The 20434-nt window shown below is 39.8% G+C and overlaps 4 protein-coding genes across 4 annotated transcripts; 3 read left to right on the forward strand and 1 right to left on the reverse strand.

The window, feature by feature from the left end:
* Window positions 1–763: 763 nt before the first annotated feature.
* PFICI_04007 (uncharacterized protein) lies at window positions 764–1375 on the reverse strand (the record flags this gene model as incomplete). Its single annotated transcript, XM_007832588.1, has 1 exon — window positions 764–1375. One exon carries the CDS (start codon window positions 1373–1375, stop codon window positions 764–766), a length of 612 nt encoding a protein of 203 aa, XP_007830779.1.
* A 1358-nt stretch (window positions 1376–2733) lies between these two features.
* PFICI_04008 (uncharacterized protein) lies at window positions 2734–4483 on the forward strand (the record flags this gene model as incomplete). Its single annotated transcript, XM_007832589.1, has 3 exons — window positions 2734–2810; window positions 3045–3812; window positions 3877–4483. 3 exons carry the CDS (start codon window positions 2734–2736, stop codon window positions 4481–4483), a joined length of 1452 nt encoding a protein of 483 aa, XP_007830780.1.
* Window positions 4484–5609: 1126 nt separating this feature from the next.
* On the forward strand, window positions 5610–7806 carry PFICI_04009 (uncharacterized protein; the record flags this gene model as incomplete). The annotated part of the gene is made up of 9 exons (XM_007832590.1): window positions 5610–5913; window positions 5997–6227; window positions 6283–6298; window positions 6364–6736; window positions 6810–6953; window positions 7016–7185; window positions 7247–7272; window positions 7326–7356; window positions 7446–7806. The coding sequence occupies 9 exons, from the start codon at window positions 5610–5612 to the stop codon at window positions 7804–7806; spliced, it is 1656 nt and encodes a 551-aa protein (XP_007830781.1).
* Window positions 7807–9349: 1543 nt separating this feature from the next.
* Window positions 9350–13135, forward strand: PFICI_04010 (uncharacterized protein; the record flags this gene model as incomplete). The annotated part of the gene is made up of 1 exon (XM_007832591.1): window positions 9350–13135. The coding sequence occupies one exon, from the start codon at window positions 9350–9352 to the stop codon at window positions 13133–13135; it is 3786 nt and encodes a 1261-aa protein (XP_007830782.1).
* Window positions 13136–20434: the final 7299 nt, after the last annotated feature.

The raw sequence follows: 20434 nt of genomic DNA on the forward strand, positions 1-20434 counted from the left end.
AACAAGCCCTTATTCGATTACACTTTCTCCAATATAACGGCTCCCTTATCTACCTGGTGACAGAAAATTCAGCCTGATATGAAATACCTCCGTCGGGTTGTACCAGCCCATTGTCAGGGAGATCTCTGTAGCCATGGACCACAGGTCTGTATACATTTGTACAGGGAACGGGTTGATGGACTCCTTCATTCCTTCGGGATACCACAGGTTCAGCATCCGAGCCGAGGATGGCAGACTGAGATACATTGGGCTTCGAGTTGGAACCCAATTCAGCCCAAGTCTCTTTTGACGCTGGTTTTCTTGAACGAATGCGCGACATCATCCTGAGGCGTGATTCCGATGGAGTGAAGGCCGCTTTCTTCTGGTTCGATTGTGTAAAGAGCTGCGGGAACGCAGAAAGGCAGCAAACAACGATGGCTATCACGATAAGAGGAATATGTAAGTAAAAATCCGTGGAGTCTGGTTTGAAATGTTTTGATGATCGTGAAGCGTCAGAAAATGAGTGCTATCAGATGGGTACGTACCGACAGGTGGCTCGATGGCGCTCCATAGCCAAAGATATGTACTATCCAGGTTTCCGTCTGGTCGCCTGGTTAGGTTTATGGTGGCAACTCGCACGATGGCGATGACCATGGTGATTATTGAGAGCGAAAAGAGGCCAAGAATAGCTATCTTCTTAGATCGTTGAATCTGAATTCTCCAAAGAAGAATAGCCGGGAGAGACATAACTAGTGAACATCTTAGTGAAAGAACTTTTGTTTGGTCAAAGAACAGGGAAGGTATAAGGAGGATAATTCTTACTTAAGAAATCAGTGAAAATGTCCAGTGCGCAGTTCGCCTTTAGTGTTGTAACGACAAAGCCAATGGACGAAGCAGTATTGCATTCTTGGAGAATGGTCTCAACAGGGGCAATAAGGCACTTGTAATCGACATTACCAACAGAACCGAAATAGCTTCCCAAAGTCACAACAAGGACTGGCCACCAAATCCACTTGAAGAACTTGATACGTTGCCCTAAACGCTTGAAAAATAAAATAAATGCTAACTTGATCAGCAGAAGGGATGTGTAAAAGAAAAGCTCGACGATGAGCGATACTAGAAGCCATCGTTTCATATCAGGAAAGAAGCGCGTCTGATCGTATAGCTCAAGTCCCGCCTGCACGTTGAGAACGTAGTACATGGCAGGGGCACCCCATTGCCACAGTGCTCCAGTAATCACCACAAGGATGAAAGCAGCAATGACAGAAACATCATCCCAGTACAGTCGGTGCATACCTCGGAACCGAGCAAAAAGGCGACCCAAAAGTGTCAGCGCCGACACTGCGACTCCAGTCCATACCCCGGCCTTCTCAATGGTCAGCGTTGGTATGTTCATCGACGTAGCTATTTGATATGGTATGTTAACTCACTAGAAAACCATGATAGGATACTCCCGGTGGAGTGACCCCCTCCATACTTTGACGCGGGGCGAGATCCATTTTTTGATGTTGCCCGTTGGATGATATGGTGGGAAATGCCTTTTGGAGCTTTGCGCACGCAACAACAAAGCTTAAATTAAGTATTGATAAGTGTGTGTAGTTAGTATTTTTGCTTTGGAAGATTGAAAGGGAAAAATATAGCAATAAAAGGTTGCGGGGGTAAGCCTTCCGCACTGCGCCGACTTGGATTTTCTTCGAGAGGTTTTGGAGGATGCGTTCAGCTGTGTTAATTTCTTTCAGCATTTCAGTACATTGCAACTTATATGTCTAATATAGTGAAATGGCGAGCGAATCAGATTCTGTCGGACCGAAAAAACTCGGACGGGCTCGTTTTGCGAATAGAGTCCATAGCGCAAGCCAACAATCACAAAGCGCTTGGGGGCGTTATAAGTTTGGGCCATGTATCGAATGGATGTAATCGGGTACCGAAATGTACCTAGGTACTAGGTAGCTACGCGTAGCGGCTTTCATTGGTTTGCCTGATCCTGCTAGCTCGCAGAGACATCTCCTCATGAGGCTGTGCCGCAAAGATGCATTGCCGTTTGACAATGCCTACATACGTACGCGCCGTTCTACATCGCCCTCAAGGGTCTAACATGCATTATTGATTCATGCAAGAGCACATCATTTCTTCAAGTTGAACTGTGAAGAAATGCCCGGCCCCCATGTCCTGCGTTCGTGATTGCTGAATGACACGCAATCTGATTTAGCAGCCTTAAAACAACACAAGCCATGCATGCAACAAGCTGGTATCATTTGGTGTTGGCGGGAATTCCCGCCATGCGTTTACTCAAAATCTTGTTTTGTTTTGAGAAGGATGTTACTGTCCTCATGGCATCGCACCTACTGTAGAGACAAATCCTTGTTCATGTCGGTCCTTCAAACTAATGGCACTCAGTGGTGTCCTTTTGGGGGCCTTCGTGCCAACTGATCTTCCAGTCTTTGCATGGCTTCCATCAATGATCACATGCCATGTCAGTGTACTCTTTTGTATAACCCGCATGATTTCCAACTATAACGTTTTACGTTTTCTGATTTCGTATCTCTCATTCCTCAAGCCAACTAGTTCTTTTCTCATGAGTCTTCGCATCGGGCCACCACGCAATTATTCAAGTTCTCTCTGGTCGTCAATCGCCGAACTTACTTGGTATGCGCCTTGAATATCCCAACCTGAAACACCGAACATGTTGAAAGATCTTAAATATCTGCCTCTGGCCGTGACTGTTCCGTTTTTTCTCGGATGCCTTTATTCATTATGGCGCCTCTGGACATTCAATTTGCGACCTCTGCTTCAACCGTCCAAACCAAGAGAAGTACCATATTGGATACCATGTAGGTTATAATATGACGTAAACATAAGAATGATTTATTACAACAGCTAAATGAATTTCTAGTACTCGGTAGGGCACCATATCGTGTCATATTGCTTTGACGATGACTACGTCTCACAAGTAACAGGGCATACCGTTGGTTTCTTTCGAAATTATGCCGCGGTAATGGAAAGTGGACTGTGAGCTTTGTCGACAGTTCCATGTATCAGCGCGTCTTGCTAATACTTGATACCAGGAATTGCTTCGGCCGTGTTCGCGAACCCTTTGCTCTCCAGCTCCTCGGCAAGAAACTGTACATTTGTACGGACCCTGTTGACGTCTCAACCATCTTTGATGACACCGAGAGCTTTAATTTTGATCATCACTTGACCGATCTCTTGAATAGCTTTGGAATTTCGAACGATGCTCTGAGACGATCCTGGCACGTGCCAAGACCTGGCGACTGGTGCTTTATCCCCAACAACCCTGTTAATCCGAAGCAAAAGAGCTTGATTCACTGTGTGGAAGACATTTACAGAGCTCAACTTCTGCCCGGCGAACACATGAATAGATGGACCCAGAAATTTTTGAACTCAGTACGCGATTCACTATATACTATGGACAGTCTGGCATTCTGCCTCCAGCCAGGTGGTGCCGGATCATATCAAGGTCGCACACTTAGCAGGGTTTCTCTCTACTCTCTTGTTTCCTCTATTAATGTGCAGGCCACTGTCAACGCCATGTTCGGACCTCGCCTACTGAACATTGATCCTTTGGTCGTCCAGTACATGACGACCTTCAATGAGTACGTCTGGATGATTATATTTCGATGCCCTAACGTCTTTGGATCGCCTATACTTGCCGCTCAAAATAAACTCCTGGCCGCTGTGCGCACGTTTGTGCAGCTTCCAGAAGATCAACGCAAGGAGGCATCTTGGGCCATCACAAACACTCTAAAAGGCATGGAGATCGTCGGAATGGACCTTGAGTCTAAAGTATCCATGATACTCATGATCTTCTGGGCGTACGTAGGGCTTGTTCATTTCAGAACTATAACAATACATGGTTGGAGCTAACTTCATATATAGCGGTGTTTCTAACGAGCACAATAGCTGTTTCTGGCTTCTGACTCATTTATTATATGACGAGACACTCCTGAACCTAGCAAGAGAAGAAACAGAATCTGCTTGGCAGTCTGGACATTTGGACATCAAATACTTATGTGCAAACAGCCCAAATCTTGACTCCATTTTCAATGAAGTCCTCCGACTCAATAATACTGCTGCTGCTGTCAGAGTCGCGTCAAAAGACACGACTGTTGGAGGCAAGCATCTCCCAGCTGGATCGACCATCCTTATGCCGTTTAGGCAGCTTCATATGAATGAGAATGTATGGGGAACCGGTGTCTCGGAATTTCAGCCCTTGAGATTCCTCAACAGGAAGTCCTTGACTCGTTCTGCGTCTTTCAGACCTTTTGGTGGTGGGGCGACTCTGTGCCCTGGACAGACACTAGCCAGGCAGGAGATCTATGGGTTCATTGCTGCCCTCCTGCACCGTTATTGTGTGGATGTGACACTGGATTCTGTCGGGAACAAGCCACCCTTCCCGCGTCTGAATTCAATGACGCCATCATTTGGTCTCAATGGTCCTATCAAGGGCACAGATGTGTTCGTCTCTATCTCGGAAAAATGGTGATAACACGCAACAACATAGGCATGGGGATTAGCAGTTGTTTGAAGACATGGGTTACATACAAAATCTCCTCCTAAATCACACTGTCTCTGGAAGTAAACAACATTCGTTATGTGGCCAAAACTCCTGAAAATTATTCTGTAAAAGAAATGACGCAAGCGATGAAGGTTCGTGCTTCTGAATTACAAACGGCCTTAGAAGGGTGCATGCTGGCAGCAGTCGGACGATACATTAAGGTAATCACTAGCACTGACCAGAAGAGGGTAGACGTTTCAAGGAAACACGGGGTAAATGTGATCAGTATTGAACGCTAACGTGAGACTGAAGCCCCGATTGCCGACGCATTTGGTCGCGCCCCACCACAGGACTAGAATAGCATCTTCCAACACGAGTTGCGAATATCATGGCTGACTGCAAGGCGACTTGTCGTCCTCAGGTCTGCTCACCATTGAACCGCCGGCTATCTGGGTACCTAGGCAGGTAACTTACTACCTAACATACAATTTAATGTACCTACCTATGTAGGAACTAATGCAAGTTTGCAGTTGGTGAAATATTGACTGCGGACTTCGTGCATGAGTCCATCTAATGGCTGTACATCGTAGGGGTGCAAGGGTTGTGCGGGTGGCGGCGGCAGGAGCCGCCCCCCGACTAGCTCAACGCCTCAAGGACCCGAGATTGCCCCTAGTTACGTGCACCACTCGGCCCGCAAACCTGCAGTTCACTTGACGGGCATCTATCCTGTTTGCGCAAGCCGCATGAGCATATCAGGTTGCAACCAAGTATGTGCCTACCTAGTACCTATTTAGTACTTAGGTGCATTGATACCTGTTTGAGACAGCAATGCAACCCCAATCTACATGTGTGAAGCACCTACATATTGCCCGGCGGGTGTGTGATTAATTTTAATCCAATGCACAGCTTGTCCGGATATTTGCTAGGGAAGCTTCCAATGTTACCTCCAAGCTGCCGTATTACTATGATTTTCGGGGTTGGTTGGAGAGAGAATCCATCTCGTTCTTTTCTCTACTTTCCCTTTCCCCCATCACTTGTCTTGGTTATAGTAGACTACGCCAAACCAAAAATCTGGGAAATCCTTTTACTTGAGCTACTAGTTACCTACCTCACCATGCCTGAGGAAGCGGCGATTTCGGCACAAAGCCTGACCCCCGAAAGGCAGCTTTTAGCCTCATGGCGACTCACAACTGTTATTGGCAGCTTGTGTCTTGGTGTATTTCTCTTTGGTCTAGATGTCAACATCATTTCCGTCGCTATTCCACACATTACAACTGAATTTCAATCCTTAGCAGACGTAGCCTGGTACGGTTCAGCGTACATGCTCACACTAACTGCATTTCAGCCCATGTTTGGCAATCTTTACAAGTACTTCAATGCTAAAGTGGTCTACTTGACTTCGCTCGTTATTTTCGAGGGTATGCGATTCAGTACCTCATAACATCCCAACATTTCTTTACCCCAAGTCAATTCGAGAGCTAATCGTGACATCGTTTTATAGTGGGTTCTGCCATCTGCGCGGGCTCGCCGTCGTCTGCTGTGCTCATCTTTGGACGGTCATGGCTTGGTCTAGGAGCCGCAGGTCTCCTCCAAGGAGCTCTTGCTATCATTGGGCAAACTGTCACGATCGACCGAGTGCCCTTATTCCAGGGAATAGTCGTCAGCTCGATGGCAGTGGCTGTCTGCTGCGGGCCCGTCATTGGTGGCGCTCTTACACAATACACGAGCTGGCGTATGTAAACACATCCGAAGAATATAATTGATTTCATCACTAATGATGTGAGCAGATTGGTGTTTTTGGATGTGAGATATTTTGAGTCCTTCGCATCAATGACATTGGCAATGCATCTCTTCTGACACAGCTGCAGCAATCTCCCCGCCGGTGTGTGTGTCATCATCAGCGTCATACTCTTCGTACCCCTCGGAGAGCCCTCGCAGGATGGCAATAAAGCCTTGTCGCTGCGTGAGAAGTTGATGCATATGGATGCTCCGGGCCTTGTGCTGTTCCTGGGCGCGATGTGCTGCATCCTGCTTGCATTGACTTGGGGTGGTACTGTGTACTCCTGGAACGACCAAAGAATCGTGGGGCTCTTTGTTGGCTTTGGAGTAATGATGGTAATCTTTATTTACTGGCTAATCAGACAGGGAGAGCTTGCCCTTATCCCTGTTCGAGTGTTAAAGACACGTTCAGTATATGTTGGAGCCATATGCCTACTAGGTTTTGGCGGAGTTTCCGTAGTTGTAAGTCTCTAACGAGTATTCTGGGGGTTTCAACCACCGTTGAGTCTGACTTCAGCTACTAACATTTCCTTAGTACGGATACTACCTCCCCATCTTGTTCCAATCTGCACAGGCCGTGTCTACCACCGAAAGTGGGCTACGATACATTGCCCTCGTAGGCCCTCAAATAGTCTCCTTGATCATTATCGGAGGATTAGTCACCAAATGGGGGTATTACGTGAGTTACCATGATCCAGCTTCAGAAATAATTTGACAATTAGTTAACAAAGTCCCTTCCAGGTTCCATATATGGTAGCCGGAAGCGCCCTTTGCAGTATTGGTGCTGGCCTTCTCACAACCGTCACGCTCTCCACTCCCACCACACATTGGGCTACCTTCCTCGTCATAACCGGAATCGGTCTTGGTATGGCAGGTCAGCTTCCGTACACAGCTTTACAGGCAGTTCTTGCGTAAGTTCTATATCACATTACAAAGTCATCATTAATGCGAAATGACTGTTGACATTATCAGTCCTGAGGATGTTGCAATAGGGAATGGTGAGTCGCGAAGTGTCATACACAGTGGTGTTGAAGTTCTAACGTCCAAGCAGCTCTCAACGTGTTCTCATTCCACTTGGCAGGGTATGTGGATTTCAATTATCATTTTGGACATCTCCTCACATCCTTGTTGTTCATTGTGTAAACCTCTTTGATGAGCTAACTTGTTGAAGCGCTGTGGGAACTGCCGTTGGCCAGGCACTCCTGCTCGATGGGCTCAAGGTTGAAGTACCACGGTACACAGACGCCGTAACCGCTCGCGAAGTGATCCAAGCCGGTGCTACAGGTTTGGAAAACGTGGCCAAGTCCCCTGTGGTGCTCCACGCATTGCGTGCAGCATATGCTCAGGCGGTTCGCCGCACAATCATTCTTGGCCTTGCAGGTATCTGCTTGGTCGTCCCTATCTCCTTCGCGATGGAGTGGGTCAACATCAAGGAGGTGGCTGAGACAAGGCTCCGCTTGGGTGAATCTCAACAGCTACAATCCGAGAGCAAGGACCCTCACACTTCGGCCGAGAAGGTGAATGATGTTTAACTATGGTGCATGCAGACCCTGTTTACAACATTGTCAACACTAAATCATATGGAATTCATAATTTTGCCAAGTCCGTGATATGAGTCATTGTTGAGTTTGAAATGTGTGGACATGGCACTTACGCAAGGTCGCGCCAAGCACTCGGTGCTATATAAATGTGGATGCGCCTCTCTCTAGGACTGTTTTGTCACCACGGAGATCATCTGGATGCAGGTGATTATATTTGAGTCCGACTGTAATAAGTTTTGATCCTATTTTAGTCATTTTATGGTACAAAGCCTTATCTTTTGCGGTCAAACTCTCTTAACCAACAATTGTCCTATACATGCTCCAGTTATCGCCGCTCGTAAGTTAGATCCTCCGCAAGCCAAGAATGGCTTCAGGTCGCTAATGGAGCGCACACCACCTGCTAAGGCAAATATTATACTTGCTGCGCTGTAAATTCTATATATTGTACAAGGCGCCCCGCGCCGTTCCTCCCTAAACCTTTCGGTTTCGAATTTCAGGTTTTTACGTCTTTGTCTACCGATCACACGTTGACCGTTTGATTCTTGAAAAAGTTAAATCAACTCAACTCGACACGATCCCACCCTGTTTCCTATGGGAGCTATCTCGAAATAAGATGGGCGGGACGACTCGCGGCGATAGCCCGTCGGTCGTCTAGTCATACCCATTCCTGGTCTGTAACTTTCACGGCATACCATATGAAGAGATTTTGGTTTAGGATGGGGGTCGTCATGGCTGTAATAACAGGACTGCATCTCGCCTGCGAGGCCCTGACTACAAAGATGTTCGAGGATAGAAAAAGGTGCAAGTCCTTGACAAGCGGAGAGTCTTCATCCGAGAGCCGATTTGCGAGGTCGTCTTGATGAGCGGTGGGCTGAGAGTGGGCAGTGGGAATTCTGCCGCGTTCAGATCTCTTTTCGATGATATCTGATAGTCAGCATTTTCAACACATACGACCATAGGTCTTAGAGAACTCGGCATCCCGTCCGCTCTGCCCTAGATAAACTGAGAAGCGCCTGACAATCAGGCATTTGCTGTGCCGCACTGCGCCCCAGTGGGGATTGACCAGGTATCTTTTGTGAGTTAAGCTTAACTTGGGTGGCTTTATTCAACTCGCTAAGTGTAACCCTTATAATCAGACATGATACTGCAGAGAGTTGCCAAACCAAGCCCTCGAACTCAAGGCTATGTTTCGGTCAGCCACTAGGATTTTGATCCTATCACGATACCTTTTCCCATATTGATTTGTCATTACCGCGTTGGAGGGCAAGGCTCAGCTAGGCGGCAGTTTGATCCGTCATTCGAGTAATTTGTCCTATTTTGGGGGCTGCATACTAGGTATGAATACAGCGTTCACTATCTCCTGTCGGTCCCGATCATGCCTCCCCTGCTTCCACCAAGACTCCGTTCTCCCTTGGCAACTCCATTGCCTTTGCACGTCCACCTTTCTTTCCATCGATAAGCTCTACAGTTCAATTTCCTCACACTCACAAAACGATACTGGCGCACAACGGGATCTGAATTCCCCGCCGACAATATGAGCGCTGAGAGCCAACAATCTAGGCCACTTTTGCCTGATGGAAATGGCGCTTTGCCATCGGAACGGCCGATCCATTCGGACAACAAGCAGACACCTTCCCAGTCTCTTCACAAGTTGCAACAATCTCCATTATCGCATTGGCGACCTCCATACCTACGACGGAGAGTGCTGGCCATCTTTTGCGGCATCTTCATTGCGCTAGTCATCGCGCTGTCCGTCCTCTTGTCAGTGTCAAACAATAATACGGGCCTGGCGACCGGCTACCAGGGCGATCATTACCTATGGACCTATGGGCCGACTGCTATTCTTACCGTAATCGCAGCCCTGTTCAACCGGGTCGAATATCAAAGCAAAATGTTTGCTCCGTGGGAGAGCTTATCCAGACAGCATCCTGCGAAAGGAGTCGACAGTGTGGTCCTTGATTATAATTCTCACCTCCAGCCGGTCGCTATTCACCATGCTATCCGGAAAAGGCATTTCACCGTTGCGATTGCAACCACAGTCTCGTTGCTAATCAAGCTCTTGATTGTCCTGTCTACTGGCCTCATCACCTTATTACCAATGGAAGTGATCGATCACTCGTATTCAATGATACTAGAAAACGAGTTTCGTTACAGCAAAACGAGTAGCTTAGGCTTTGGCCCAGCCGGGAACGTCACATCCCCACTCTACATTATGCAAAGCCTCCAAGGAAATACTGGGGATCGCCTCGAGTTTGTGACTGGCCTATTTAAAAACTTTGCGTTCCCGTCATTATCTACAAATCTTCCTGCCGTCGCCAAATTTCGAGCCACAGTCGACGGACTGGAAACCTGGCTGGATTGCAATCCAGCCAATTTGACCCTGCCCGACTTTGGTGGAGATGAACGTGATTTTCCGGCAATTTATCAATATGCACCACGCACCGACATTACACTGACTTCTTCGGACTGTCAAATGACACTCTCGCTGAGGGATCCTCCCTGGGACGATGCTCCGGGACCAGACCAAAGAAGGTTTTCGCGTTTCGTCGAGCAGCAGTGCGATGGTACGACAGGCGATGCCGGCAAGCGCATGGCACTCGTGACTGGAGTTCTCGAGTATTTCATCAACGAGACCGCGCCAATTTCCTCTGACTGCGACAGCTGGTCTACGTGTCAAAACAACCAAACGTACCAAGATGCAATTCGGACACGGGGAAGACTATTGCAGTCGGCGCAACTACTTTGCAAGCCGGCATATCGCATTACCAAGATAAATGTCGTCGGAAACGGTACCTCCACTCTGAGTTTGGAGCCCGCGATTGGATTCCCCAACGTGACGCTTGTGACAGTCACTGCGTGGGACATTGCCACCGCCCATTTTAGGTCATATGCGGCCGCCGTCGACTCAGCCCCTTCGAAAGAAGTGCGAACGAACGACGGCAAGACGGTAGTAGATTATGACGTATACTCCAAGGGTATTATCGCCAGTCTCCAGACATCAGATACAGAAGTGGATTGGGTATACGACCAAGGACACATACAAGAGCTTCTTGACGCCTACTACCGGCAGTTTGGTGCCATAATCGGTCAGCAAATGCTACTGGAGCCCGCATCCATCCCGATGATTGGATCTGCCACACTCGTCAAAAATCGTCTCGTCGTGCAGCAGTGGCCTGCAGAACTGATGATCGGAGTCGTTGTTGTCTCTCTGCTTCTTACACTGCTGGCCATTTTGACAGTTCCACAGCATGGCGTTTTGCCTCGGAGCCCAAACACGTTACTTGGGACAGCAGTCATTGTTTCCCACAGTCCCGGTCTCTTGGCAATGTTACGCGACTTTGGAGATGTAGCGTCCCATTCCTTGGGAAAAACTTTGCATCAAGCAGTTTTCCATACCAGAATAATTGACAATCTAGCCGACAATGAGAAGGTATTTGCCATGATCTGGAACAAACCGGTTCGAGTAGGTTCAACCAATATGCCAAGAAAGATTGGCCAGGAAAAGTCGGACCAAAAGTATCCTCGCATCCTCCACCTGCTTCCCCGGCTGGGCTTGTTTCTTATTTTGTTGGCATTTACTGTTTCCCTCGAAATGACACTGCGTAAGTCCAACGTCAATAACGGTTTGGGAAGTGCCGGCGAAAATTCCAGCATACATTACCTATGGACAGCAATGCCTACCATCATATTTGGCGGTCTCGCTATGGTCTTCTCGTCCATGGACTTCAACACTAGGACTATAGCTATGTATTGGAAGCTGTCGAAAACAGTCACGACGGAGATCTTTGTGGAACTGGATTTCCTGGATGTTTCCATCCTGAGAGCAATGTACAGGGAAGCCAGATTTCGAAGCTTTGGCGCTCTAGCCATGACCACATTGATGCTATTTGCATCACTCTACACGATATTTGCTGGTTCGCTCTTTCAAGCAGTTCCATACCCCATGACATTTTCAACAAGCTTGCAAGTCAATGGTTCCATGTCAACAAACTCCTCTCTGTACACGGCTGCGGACGATGAATTCTTGCAAGATGTCGGCAATACAGTCTCATTGATCATGTCTGCCAATCTATCATTTCCACAGTTCACATATAAGGATCTCACATTCTCTCAGTTCATGCCAGCCATGCTTCCGACGACCAATTCGACATTTGATGCATCCACTGTTCCTATAACGGCAGTCATTCCGGCAGTCAGACCCGCTTTCGACTGTAGATTATATGGTCGGGCTGATATACAGTCCAAAGTTATTATGAACTACACGGCTGAAGCATCATCTGATAAAGATGCGGAAGGAAATCTGATTCCAACAAACCCTCTCGAGTTGATGATACAGGACGAGCAGTGCAACTATTTTTACAGGGATCCAAAGCAAGTGGGGGATCTTTTCAAGTGGAACTTTACGCTGGTTATCTGGGATGCCACCAACGTCACGTACTTTGGAGGAGGGTTTACTGACGATACTAAATGTAGCGAACTGTTATACATTTGGGGCCATCTCGGCCATCCAGAAGATGGCAACATCACGGTACAACACGTGGCGGCTCTGGGTTGCAACCAAACTCTTGAAGTTGTCGACGTGGATGTTCATTTTACTGGGGCTGCTCTCGAAATTGATTCGAAGAACCCGCCGAATCCCCGGGACGAATCAAGACGAAAAACAGCCGTAAAGGTTGACACAGCTGGTCTGTATGACTATCTTCCCGGCTCACCCCTGGATAATGATATCTACCTCAACCATTTCTTCAGTCCGCTCATTTACTCGCCCTGGGCTGTACCTTTGCAAATGCTTGGCAACGCTAGCAATGACAAGGATGTTCAAGATGCAGCACTCTCACAGCAAGGAATTCTTGTGTCTCAAATGCTCAACAAGCAGCGGGTGTATGGTAACACAACCGATATGATGCCCGGCCTCTCTTCTGAAGTGCAGGGCGCCAATGATGCACGATCATACAATGCGTCCGGCATCGACGCAACAAGCTCGAGACGCGTAGTGCAGGATCCAGTTTCAACGCACGTTCTCGAAGCGTTACTCATAGCATCGGCACTGCTGCTGATAGTAGCCTGGGCGCTCGAACCGAGGACCGACATAGTACCACGAGATCCGCGAAGCATTGCCAGTATGGCAGCTGTGATAGCTGGTGGCAATCTTCTCGACTTGATTCCCGCAGATGTGCAGCGCCTCAGCGACAAGGACCTGAAGGACGCGCTGAGACCCGACACCAAGTTTTGGCTCGGCAGGGGAGTTGCACCGGGTGGCAAGCCGCTTCTACAAGAAGATTCGGACGGAATGGACCGATTTGGATTATACGCAAGATAAGGATAACGCGGACGCAATTGGCAGAATATGATGATTGGAAAATCAATTAGTGGGCAAATATGGTGCAAAGAAGTTGATGAATGGGTAATCATGGTGGAAGAATATACAAACCATGCTATTTGAATAAGAGGGACTCGTAACTAATATTAGTGAATAATGACAAGTAGCATCAGCTTTTGTGTATTAATTTTAAATTGTAGGAAGAAATTGCCTACCTCCGAACCTGTAGTGCAGAAGCTAACTCATTATAGCAAAGCTATACTATTCTCACCGGGCAGCGCATTTCCAGTTCACAAGATTCTAAAGATCTTTAATATATAATATTGAACATATTCTATAGATTTCGCTATGCTATCATGGCGATATCATAATAATATCAGAGGTCTTTGTGTATAGAGGATCCCCTAAGGAACCCCATATTCCGCTCCCCGGGTTGCGATATCGTTTTTAAACCTGTTTTTAACTATAATTTTACATCTATTCGTCGCATTTTATTATTTTTTATATTAAATAAATTATTTCGACAAAGGCTATTTAACGGTATAATTTTAGGAGCGTAAAAATGCGAATTGCTTTATTAATTATAAAATGGCTAAAAACTAATTATATTTAAAAGGGTGCACCGGTATTTAAGGCATTTAATTAAGGCCTAAAACTAAATTTTAGCGAAATATACCTTATATTTTAATGCCGTTATAGCCTAATATTATTTATATAATTTTAAATAACTATATAATTATTACTTTATTTATTGCTATTATAAATATAAATTATTTTATTATTATAAATATAATTTACCCTATTATTATTATAAATATAATTTACCTTATTGCTATTATAAATATAATCCACCCTATTATTATAATTATATAAAGACTTTATACCTACCTTATTATTTACGGCGCTATTTCTAAATCTTTTTTGCTAATATATTTAGTATAATTTTGCCTTTTTTACGGTTTAATTATTAAGCGATTATAGCAAATAAAAAATATAAAGTAATAATATACCGGCGCTAGATTTCCTCCTAAATCTGCTTTTTTAAAAAGTAATAGTTTTTTTTTAATTAAAGGCGCTAGCGATAAAATTATCTGCTTTTTAAATAAAGCATAAATAAAATCCTAGCTATGCCTATAATTTAAAAAATAAATATATTTTAAATAATTTTAATAATAATACGGGGAAATAAGTATATAAGCGGGTAAAAATTACTAATTTATATAATAAGTATAGCCGCAATTATTTTAATATATATAGGTAACTATATTATAGCCGGCGCAAAAGCGGGTCTAGCAAATAATATAAATATACCTTTACGCGTAAATTATTTACGGCTATTTATAAAGCGTAAATTAAAGGCTTATTTTGCGTAGCGCCTATTAAAATTAAAGGTTATCGTAAAAATGCTATTAATAAATTTATAGCGAAAATCCTTAACTTCCTCGGCTATATTATTTATTATACGGGAAAGCCGCTATTAATTAATAATTATTTTATTTAGTAATTTTTTTACTTAAAAATATTACGCTTTATTTATTTTTATAGCTATTATAATAGCGGATGCTATAAATCGCAATTTATTTATTATAGCCGGTATAGCTTTTTTATAGCAAATATATAGCTATTAATATATTCGGTTTAATTAGCAATTATAATAGCGTACGCAAAAATAATAAATTCCTCCGATTTAAAAACTAAATTATTTTATATAAAATACAAAAAATAATCTTTTATTATAAAAGCCGTATTTTATAGCAATACGTCCCTTAATTAATTTAATAATTCGAAAAAGGCACCGGCGGCCAAACTCTTATTTTTAAGGCTTATAAAGGGTAAATTTCCTAAGCGCTAATAAATTACGCGCTATTAATTTAGCTATAGCCAAATTTATACCCGCAAATTTTTTAATAATATTACCTACGCCTTACTTATATAATAAAATCCAGCCTAATAAAAATTAAAATTAGCGTAAACGCGTATAAAAAGGAACGCTAAATTAGTTATATAATAGCTAATTATCTAATTATTAATATTTTATTACTTGGCGCGGCGGATTTAAATATAATTAGCAGGCGGATATATAGCGATCGATTTATTATTAAAATAATAACAAAATAATATCCGATTTAAACGTTTAATAATATATTCGAAAACGCTTAAAATTCTTTTTTTTAAAATATAAAAATAATATTTTTACGATTCGTTATAATAATATTATAATAAAATAAAAAAATATAATTATTTTTATATAAATATAAAATATATTATATAAAAATTATAATTTATAAATTTATATTAAAAATATAAATTTTAAAATGCTATATATTATTTAGCGATTAATATAAATATTATTAATAACTATAATTCCGTTAAAGAAATCGCAAAAATAAATAAAATAATATTTAAAAATTTTCGGATTTAAAGTAATTTAAATATATACCGGGTAAATTAAGGTAAATATAAAATAGCGAAGCCGGGTAAAATAATCGTAGGATAAATAATATAAAATAAATTAATTTATATAAAATTTATTTACGCTAAATTTATCGGCATTTTAAGCTATTATAACCTAAAGCAAATATATTACTTTATTTAATCGGATATTATATTTATTATAAATATTTTTTATTTATTTACGTTATATAATATTAAAAAGCATTTTTATTAAATATATAAGGTCCCGTCGCAATAGCTTTAAATTAAATTAATTTTTACTTATATTAAAGCTAAAAAAAAGCTTAAAGGCCTCCCGTTACTAACGCTAAAATAGCTAAAATGCTAAAGCGCCTATTAAATAAGCTTAAAAAATCCGATAGCGAAAAATAGCGTTATATTCCCGGCGCCCGTAAAAGTTAGTTTTCCCTTTATTTATTATTATATAAAATATTTTAATTAATTAGGCTAATATTTAATTTAATATTTTTTAAATTTTTTTACGTAGCAATTTAAAAAAAAATAATTAGCTAATTTAATAAAACGCTTATTATTAAAACGTAATAATATATAATTCGCTAATAAAAAATTAATTATAATACGCAAAATACCGGTAACGGCTTGCTTTTATCCTAATTTCCCGCAAAATTACTAATAAGCGGTAATAAGCTTAAATATAACTAATAAAAAATAATTATTTTTAATAATTATTGCACGGATGTTAATATAGCATCGTATAATGCATAAAATTAGCTTTATAACGCATATTATATCGTTATAATAGTTATAAAACCTATCGAGATATCGTTAAATAACGATATATAGGAAATCAGTGGAATTTACCCTATACTAACTTATAGTTAATATAGCACCATTTATAGCCATTATTTATAGTGCTGTATAGTTAATAAGTTATTATAATTAATTATTATGGCCATTATAGCCATTAGAACCTATTAGAATCTAATAAAACGTTTTATTAGATTAAGCCTTATTAAATATAGCTAATGCACCTGGCTATAGTAGTCTTAAGGTTATAGGGTAACCTATACTATAGAAATCTATAAATTTCGATAATTTCTTCGATTATAAATTAACCTTATTACTAATTAATTTAATTATAAATCTAATTTATTAATAATATATTTTAGAATATTTTTATTAATTAATTTTATAAATATAAAAAGTAGTTATTTTTTCGTAATTAGTTATTTTTTCCTTAAGCTTTAAAAAATTAGTTATATAGCCTTATAACTACCTTTTATAGCCTAATTTTACGAATTATATAAACGCTTCCTTATGCCTAAATTTATAATTTATTAATTATATTTTAAAATAGGTTATAAGCCCGGTCCGGTATAATATCGATTATATTAAAAACCGGACTTTATATTAAAAACTATAGCCGCTCTCTTAAACGAGTTAATTTAATATAAATTTTAAAATTCCGTTATAATAGCCGATTTTTTATAAGCCTATATATAAGCTTATATAAGCCGTAATTATATCGAAAATTATAATTAAATAGCTAATTATAATAATTTTACCCGTTATAGCTATATAACGGCTATAAAATTACTTATAACTAATCCCTATTATAATAGCCGATCTGCTATAGCACCCTATAGCACCTGCTATATTATATTATAACACCTGGATCCCTTTATACACTTTATCGATAAAATAAAAAAATTAATTTCTTTTATTTTTATTCTCTTAACGATTCCTTTACCGTTTTTAACGATAATTATACCGTTATAACGGCAAAAATTCGGCAAAATAAATAACTTTATCCGTATTATTGCCGGATACTAAATGCCGGAAAAATAAAAATTTTCCGGATCCGGAAACTAAAATACGTAAAAATCTACGTTATAATTATATTTTAAACTGCTAAAAATCGATCGGTTTTTTAAAATTACCGATATATATAACGGTATAACCGATATTTAGAAAACCTAGGCATTGCTTTTGATTCGTTAGAATTTAATAATAAAACCGTTAAATTTGATATTCGATAAAATAGATCCATATAAGGCCTTATCCACCTTATAATCAGCCTATTAAGGCACCGGTCCCGTATTACGTCAGTAATTATATCTCGAATTTCATACGATTAAATTCGAAAATTATAACTTATTAAACGAGTTTATATTTATTTTTAAAAAATATATTTTAAAGCTTTTAAGCGTTAGGGCAAAAATCGATAATATCGATCAAAAAACGATTTTTATTGCAGCCCTCCAATTAGCTTACCCTATATAGGCTGACCGTTAACGCAATACTTTACGGTCCATAAATCCACTTATTTTCGAAAGGTTAATTACGGATATTTTAGATAAAAACCGACGGGATCCGGATACGGCTATAGGAAATTCTTATTATACGGATAATAAAAAATCCCGGTTCCCCCGATCCAATCAGAATTAACGGGGAACCTAAAGCGGAAATAAAAAGAATTCGAATAAATCGAATAAATCGAAAAAATCGAATAATTCGAATAATTCGAATAAATCGAATAACTTAAATTCGACCATATTTACCACAAACCAAAAATCTAAAAAACGGGGAAACCTACCCTATAACAAAAATTCGGACAAAAACGAATCGTTTTATGCTTTTTCGAATATTTCAAATAAATCGAAAAAAAAATTAACCTCCGTTCCCAAAAACTAATAATTATATAATACTAATTCCTCAAAGCATATATCGAATAATAAAAATTTATTCGATAATTTTACTATAAAATCGGATTTTTTACCGATTATTATAAATAATAAAAAAATATTTTTAAAAAGAATTAAAAATATTACGCTTTCCTTCGAAATTAACCGGGAAATACATAAAATAACGTTATTAAACGTGCTTTACGTACCGGAATTTCCGCTAAATATTATATCCGGCCAATTATATTACTAAAAAAACGGTATTATAAGCGGGAATAAATTATATAATTCTAAAAATAAGCCTTTTACTACGTTAAATTAAAAAAAACGTAAATTTTTCCTACATTTAGCTAATAAATTAAAGCCTAATATAGCATATTTAGCCATAAATCTACTAAAAATAATAGAAAAAGCCCGTATAATCGGTTTAAATTACCCGGAACCGAATTCGGATAATATAAAATCTAATAAAACCACGGATTTCGAAAAAATTAAATTAATTTCGAATTATTCGAATTTCCTTACAACTACGGAAAAATAGCATAAACGACTTAGCCACCCTAGCTACGATATTTTAGCTAAAATAGCTAAAATAATTACGGAGATTCCTAAAAAAAAATTAAAAAAAAAGGATTTAAACTGCGAATCCTATATTTCGGGTAAATTCACCCGAAACCAACCCTATACAAATCCGAATAAAGCTAATAAACCGTTATATCGTATTTATATCGATACGGTTTATATTACCCCCTTTAGCTATTCCGGTTATAAATATATAATTAATTTTACGGATAATAAAACCGGATTTCGGGAAATTAAATTTTCTAAAAAAAAATCCGATATATTCGATATCGTAATAAATAAAATCAAATATTATAAAACCTAATTCGGAAAATATCTAAATATTATTCACATAAATAACGGCAAAAAGTTTTCCCCGGTTAAATTAGAAAATTATTTAACCGAAAAAAGGATTATTTTCGAACCTATAATTCTTTATATATTAAAATAAAACGGTATAGCTAAACGTACGAACCGGATTATTATTAAAAAAACTAAAACAATTTTTATTAATTTATAACTCCCAAAAAACCTCTAAAAATTCGTTATAAAAGCAATAATTTATTTAATAAATTTTACTACTACGGCATCCGGTTTACTTACCCCTTACCAGGAATTTTACGATTATTTTTAGCTAAAACGGAATAATAAGCCTAATTTATCCAAAATCCATACCTTAGGAATACCGGTTTTAGTTTATAAACCGAAAAAAATCCGTAAAAACTCCGATAAATTCGGAGTTACTACCGAAAACAGGAAAATAATTAAATATAACGGTAATAAAATTTATTATATATATTTTCCCGATCGACCGTATAAATTATAAATTATACGAACCTCCTATATTCGATTATTACCTAAAAATCGAAAAAAAAGGGAGAAATTACCGGATTCGGAATTACCGGATTAAAAAATAATACCGGATAAAAATTCCACCGACGGTAAATTTATCCAATCATAAATCCCGGAAATAATAAATCCACGAAATCCACTAAATCCACCTCCCGGAAACAATCGAATTTTTCGATTTATTATAAATAAATCTATAATTAACGATTAACCGGATTTACCCGGGAACAAATTTAATATAAATAATAAATCTAATATAAATTCCGAATCTATAGATATTAATAATACTTTTTCGATTATTCCGAATAAATCGAATATTAAGGTAATTTTTCCGAAATTTACGGATTCCGAACGAAATAAATTCGTTAAATACGACGAATTATTCGCCGATATTTTATATTATTTAATTATTAAAAGTTTAGGCTATACGGAACCGAAAATAATAAAATAGGCATTAAAAAGCCCTAAAAAGGAAAAATAAATCCAAGCTATACACACTAAATTACGGCAATTAATTCAAAAAAAGACTTTTTAAGCCATTAATCGAAATAAAATCCAAAAAGCCGGTAAAATCCTATTATCCGTAAAATAAATATTTAAAAGGAAAACCGATAAAAACGGAAATATCAATAAATACAAAACTAAACTAATTATATATAAATTCGAATAACAATATAAAATCGATTATTTCGAAACGTTCGCTACGGGAACAAAATCCACTATTTAGAGGCTTTTATTAGCCTTAATAGCCTATTACGATTAGGAAATCGAATAAATCGATATAATCGGT

Source organism: Pestalotiopsis fici (genome assembly GCF_000516985.1).
Source record: "Pestalotiopsis fici W106-1 unplaced genomic scaffold PFICI_Scf_2, whole genome shotgun sequence".
Taxonomy (NCBI): domain Eukaryota; kingdom Fungi; phylum Ascomycota; class Sordariomycetes; order Amphisphaeriales; family Sporocadaceae; genus Pestalotiopsis; species Pestalotiopsis fici.